Source organism: Echinops telfairi, unplaced genomic scaffold, assembly GCF_000313985.2.
Source record: "Echinops telfairi isolate 266 unplaced genomic scaffold, ASM31398v2 ScPeMD7_3533;HRSCAF=4204_0, whole genome shotgun sequence".
Lineage (NCBI taxonomy): Eukaryota > Metazoa > Chordata > Mammalia > Afrosoricida > Tenrecidae > Echinops > Echinops telfairi.
The window spans coordinates 104,514,912-104,521,510 of record NW_022107431.1 but is presented as its reverse complement, the minus strand read 5'-3'; the positions used below and the strand labels follow the sequence as shown (position 1 = coordinate 104,521,510).

At 33.5% G+C, this 6,599-nt stretch overlaps 1 protein-coding gene across 1 annotated transcript in view; it reads left to right on the top strand.

Moving 5' to 3' along the window:
• The window catches only part of FAM135A (family with sequence similarity 135 member A), a 119,002-nt gene extending 113,290 nt beyond the window's left edge, over window positions 1-5,712 (top strand). Inside the window, exons 21-22 of the mRNA XM_045294379.1 lie at window positions 2,398-2,511; window positions 4,324-5,712. Coding sequence (XP_045150314.1) covers window positions 2,398-2,511; window positions 4,324-4,529 — 320 coding nt within the window. The 3' untranslated portion in view covers window positions 4,530-5,712. The remainder of the gene's footprint in view (window positions 1-2,397; window positions 2,512-4,323) is intronic.
• The last annotated feature ends 887 nt before the right edge of the window (window positions 5,713-6,599 follow it).

The window sequence follows — 6,599 nt, the reverse complement described above, 5'->3', positions numbered from 1 at the left end:
AGATGAAAGAAAGTATTTTTCTGCTGTAAAGTAGGAAAGGGATAACTCACCTTTAGAAAACAACTCAAAAAAAAAACAGTTTATCAAGAGGCTGGAGTGTAGAGATTTTCGTAAAATGTTCTTAATCTTGAAATGTCTGGTTACCCTGAAAGTTAATAAATGCACACCAATATGAAAGCCTGGGCTCTAGGTCACAAAATAGTGATAATAATGATAAATCAACACTGGTGTTGATTTACACCTAAACTTGAATAATTTATTTTATGAAATGTGAAAAGAGAGAAATAGTCGGGTTTTTTTATCTATATTTTTATGAAGGGTGATTTTTAGATAAAATATATATGTGCAGTTTCATTAATTTCATACTATAGGCATTCAATTATTTCATTTATATGCATGCTGTTGCTGGATCAATTCCACTCATTTATATCCTTAGAAGCTCATATATTCAATTTGCCACCAAAACTGAAAGCTTTTCACTTTGAAAATTTGAAGCTGGAATTAATATTTTATAAAGGTGATATAAACAGAAAGGATAAGGATGGAATCACGAGAAAAGTTAATAGCTGCAGGGGATACCTGGCAAAAATAGACTGCAGTTAACCCAGAAAAGGATTATTTTATATTTCTCTTCATAACTTAAACTTGAAACCTACATAGTTGTAAATAATTGTTTGTAATAACATATTGAAATGTGTATTTATGTAGGTTACTTTATACTTTCAAATTGTTTGAAAATTGAAATGCTATGCGTAGCCCTAAGCCCTAGAATCATTAAAATATGTATTAAGCACCTAAATATTTGTGTAAAATCAATATATATGTCCATCTTCAAGACTCAAAACCAAGGTCTGAGTAGTGTCTGGCCTCACCTGCCTGTGCTTGGGTGCACACTGCAGGTGAGAGTAGGATTCATAAATTCCAAGGAAGAAAAGGAGTGTCTGCATTTCCGAACTCACATCAGTCCTCACTATTGGCCTGTCTGTAACAACTTTGCAGTGCAGTGAGCACTGAAGTACTGGTTTTATCTGGAATGGTCCAGAACAAAAATTACAGGCAGTGTTCTTTCTAATGTTAATGTGTGGCGTTATTTAGTTGCCTTATTGAATACAGACACATACTTTTAAAAAAATTTACTCCAAACTAAACTCACTGCCATTCAGTTGAGGCTGACTCATAGTGACCCTATCAGACAGGGTAGAGCTGCCCCTGTGAGTTTCCTAGATTGTGAAGGGGAGTAGAAGGCCCATCTTTCTCCCTAGAAGCAGCGGGTGGTTTCAAATTGCTGACCTTGCTGTTAACATCCCAAGCACAATCTCTATGCCACCAGGGTTCCTTTTAATTTATTTGCTTAAGCCAGTTAGTAAAATTAGAGCATTACTAAAAAGTCAAGAACATGATTTCAGGTCTTAAGTGCGCAAATTAACAACGTATTCCAAGGTCACAAGCTAGTTTATAAAAAATAAAATGCATTAAAAGGAACCTGGCAAGTCTTTATACAATTCACCAAATCCATCATCATCATCATTATATGTCCTTCTGACAGCATCCTTAAATAAGGAGTAAATTCATAAATAAAATCTGAGAGTAAATACAATGAAGTTTGATGCCTTTTTTTAAAAAACATTTTATTAGGGGCTCATACAACTGTTATCGCAATCCATACACACATCAGTTGTGTAAAGCGCATTTGTATATCATTCTCAAAACATTTTCTCTCCACTTAAACCCCCGACATTAGGTCCTCATTTTTCCCCTCCCTCCCCGCTCCCCCCTCCCTCATGAGCCCTTGATAGTTTATAAATTGGTATTTTGTCATATCTTGACCTGTCTGACGTCTCCCTTCACCCACTTTTCGGTTGTCTGCCCCCCAGGGAGAAGGTCACATATAGTTCCTTGTAATCGGTTCCCTCTTTCCTACCCATTCTCCCTTTACCCTCCCTGTTTTGCCACTCACACCACTGGTCCTATAGGGCTCATCCACCCTGGATTCCCTGTATTTTCAGTTCCTATCTGTACCAGTGTACCTCCTCTGGATGTTTTGTTGGTTTTTAAGGAAGAGTATAATTTGTTTCTTTGTTAATAGTTTTAAATATAAAGGAATACCCTTTGGAAGTTGAGAATATTTATTGCTTACACATACAGAACCCAGAGAAATGTTTCTTTGTGCCTAGGACTCCAGACGCACACCTCCTCAGCACCGTTCTGGATGTCTCCCTGTGAACACACATTTTTCTTACCACACATTTCTCATATTTCTTTTTTTAAGAAACTTTACGGAGATTTGGAGAACAGATTTATCAGATGTTTAAAAGTCGTAAAGTTAGTCTACTGAACTTTTTTTCCCCACTTATGTCTGGTTATTATCATCATCATTTCTATATTTTCTCTTCACAGGGCTTCATTACTTCAAAAATGTTGTGCTGGTGGGATCGCTACAGGATCGCTATGTTCCTTATCACTCTGCCCGCATTGAGATGTGTAAAACAGCATTAAAGGACAAACAGTCAGGTAGCCAAGTAAATTAGAAACATTTTGAAAAGTTATATCTGAACATGAGCTTTTCCCAAGATTTTTCTTAACTTGCTATCCCACTCCATTCTCAGCATCCTCTTTTCTTTTACTTCCTTTTTTTCCACTACATGTTTGATGACAAACCTTTAAGATCCCAGACAAGTGTTCTTTCTGATAATTGAACACCATCTAGTTCCTTCGCCACACTTTGCTAAAGCACCCATCTCTTCAGTGATCTTGTCATGAGGGCAAGAATCAAGCAGGGTTTCGTGTCATTGAGAACTAATTGTGCTTAGATTAGGGCTAGAATTAAGTGCAAGCCCAAAGTCCGTAATGAGATTACATTTAAACAAATTTTTGAACCTTTGCTTTTTCTAGCCTGTGGCTTAAGCAAGTTCTTAAGACAGAGACTCTTTTATACACATATTGTTTTGGCACTGCCTATCTGATATATGGCATAATAGGTATTCCATTCATTTAGCAAATATTTACAGAGCATTTGTGACATCTTTTGCTTCTGTTGTGCTAAGGTTAGAAATTCAGAGGAAGTTTAACCTTCAAATGGGTTGCAGAAATTTGATAACAGTGAGATTCTATGCCAGTGGGAGGCAGGGGAAATAAAACATGTTTGTGGATGTCTTCCTTAGTAAATATATTTTAAAAACTAGCATGGAACCAGAAATCTAATTTGACTCACAAAGAAAACGAAGTTGGAGTCAATAGTTGTCTTGAATTTGTGTGATGTTTATCTTTTTAACATTTTCATAATCTTTTATTGTACTTCTACTATATTATCCCTTGTCATAATTCTCTGAAATTTAATTCCCACCTTCCTAAAACTCTTGTTTCCATAGATATGTGTCAGCACTAATAGATTAGTAGTCCACTAACCCAAACCCATTGCCATCAAGCTGATTTTGACTCATAGCAACCCGCAGGCTTCCAAGACTAAATCTTTTAAGAAGCTAGCAGACTTATTTTCTCCCATGGAGTAGCTGGTGGCATTGAACTGCCAACCTTGCAATCCATTGCATAACTTAACAATGCTTCCAGGGGCAATGTGTGGCCTCTGATAAAGCCGTTTGTACAGTGTGTGTGTTTTCCAAAAGTTCATAGGAAAATTCCATAATCTCTTTATTATATCTCTCCATAAACTTGTTGAAGCCTCTAATGTGTGTGTACATGTATTTTTTACATATTTCTCTTTTATGATGAGATTGTCCTCATTAAATCTATTAATAAAAGTTAACTAAAAAGAGAAAAAGGAGTATAAGTTTTAACTAACGGCAGAAATAAGCACTGAGCAAACCTTCTAAGACCAAAAGGAGGATCCTGTTTGTCCTTTGAGTGAAACTCAGAACTTTAAGAAGTTGTTTATTCTTTCTCAAGATAATTTGAAAATACTGACTACTGGAAAAAACATTTTCTTAAAGTACCTTTTATAAGCTTTAAATTTGGCAATATTGAAGTGCCTCATAAGGCACTTAACATTGCAGACTATTGCCTTGTTATATGTGTTACTTTGGACCAAAAATATCAAATTGGCAAGATTTACGTAGTATATAGAAAATTTATTATTTTATTCGACTAGATAAACATTCTGATTCTTATATTTTCCATTAAACAATCCCAATAGTGAGTGTCAAAGAAAAATAAAACTAGTAAAATACGTTTTCTGTTTAAATAGAAATATTAACTAAATTTTATAAATAATTCAAAACTGAGAACAGAATTTTTCGTGCATGTTACTGATGTGAACTAATTTTCTCTGTCTTTTTTCCCCCCTTCTTTTTCCTATTTTTTCCATAGGACAATTCTATTCTGAAATGATTCATAACTTATTACACCCAGTTCTGCAAAGCAAGGACTGTAATTTGGTTCGATATAATATCATCAATACCTTACCCAATACAGCTGATTCACTCATTGGAAGAGCTGCACATATAGCTGTTCTTGACTCAGAAATATTTTTAGAAAAGTTCTTTTTGGTTGCTGCCCTGAAATATTTCCAGTAGGATAAAAACATTGTTAGAGACTTGACAATTACCTCATTCAACAATGATTCAAATAATGTATTATATTAAACTATAGATGCTGATGACTTCTAAGAAATATTTATACCTTTTTATATGGAAGATAATTTATATCATCCATGTTTAGAGCTTTGTAAAACATCAACAACTTTACTTTCTGGGTAATGTGGCTGTGCAATATTTTTTTAATTTTATCTTTTTACTTTTCTATTACTTTTTCACATATTTTGCTACCAAAATATTTCAATGAAACATTAAACCCACATACATCTCATTATTGACTTCCCACACAGTTCTCACCTATTAGAGGCCATTATTGCTAGAATAGCCTGGGATTTTGAATTTTCTATTTGGTATTTAGTTAATTATAAGGTTTACTTTTTCGCATTTTAGTATATTCTAACTGGAAATAAAATTGTGACTGCTAAAATATATTTTTTGAAATCAACTTCTATAGCTCTAAAATACATCTTTATCATATGATCAAACCAGGTAGTTCATATATGACAATGTTATAAACGTTTTCTATGAAGTCTTTATTTTTACTATTAAACATGTCATACCTATTAAAATCTATTTTCTACTGGTGATTACAACATTGTTTCTCATATTGACTTTTATTACTGGAACTCTTCATGTTAGTAGCACATAAAGGTTTTTGAATGTTTGAATGCCCTCTGCTATGATTTGGTTGGAAATTTGCTAAACTTGGAAGCATTGCTTGGGTTTTCAGACTACATTTCTTTAACTTTTTTCATGAGCTTCCCTGTATGTATATATAACAGTTGTTGAAATGTCTGAAATACTTTTATGAATTTAGATAATTTTTAAATATTGTTAAATTTTATTGAACTGAAATAATGTAAATAAAGAGTTCATGTGAAAAATGCAACAAAATGATTAACTTTACATGTTTGATGATAAAGATGCAGAAGTTTTTGATCTATTGAGATGAGTCTTTTGACTTTACTAAAGGTGCTGAATAGCATTAAATTCACTATTTTCCTTTCCTCTTTTCACTAGTGAAGTAATAATGCACTAATGGTGGCTAGAAGGTTCTCTGGACCGATGTTTTTTGTAAATATGTATTGTATAATTGATGCATGTTTATTTTTAGCATTGTGTTATTGCCTCCGATGTTAATAAATGAACAATTGGTTATCTAGAGGAGCACCAAAACGGTTTCAGGCCATTATTTACTTTGAGAATACTAGGGGCATATATTTCTATTTATAATTTAAGTATATCAATTAAGTATAGATCAGTGTGGTTATGTAACTGTTAAGTGATATAAAGTACTTTTATAATTTGCTTTTGTATGTATCAGATAATCAAAATATATTTCTTTTTGGTAGGGCTCCATAATTCTCAACTTTTGAAAATACTTCAAAATTCTATAAATTAATTGAGCAAAAGTATACCAAGTGCATTAAAACTGGAAAATGTTAAATATGTGCATTATTCACACACATTTTTCCTTAAGTATTCATCTTTCATTTTGTATCTTTACTTAGCTTGACATGCCGAGTTTGAAATATCATGTGTAGTCTACATTTGGATAGTCATTTAGGTTTATGAAAGGAGTCATTCCTTTTCAATTGTGTAACTAGTAAAATAGGATTTAAAGGCCTTTTTGGTAAGCATTGGACTACTAACCACAGAAGTCAGTCCTTCGAACCCACCAGTTACTCTCATAAATACGTATAGCCTTGGAAACTCTGTGAAGTCTTACTTAGAGGTGGAATCCACTCACTGGCAGTGGGTTTGGGTTGTGGATGGCTATACAATCAAGTTGGTTGCTTGTTGTTTTAATGCCATCTTAAAAAGCATATCAGTTATCGTGGTTAAGCTAAATAGATTTAACTTCTGAATTACCTCTTCACCTACAAATTTAGGTGGGGTTGAGAGAGAATGATAATCGAAAGCAATAGGATTAATCTCATTGAAATACATACAAGAACTCTTCTTGGTTGTAAACAGCAGAAAGCAATTCATTAGCCAGAAAAAGACATTATTGAAAGAATATTAGATAACTCATAGACTTGGTGGAAA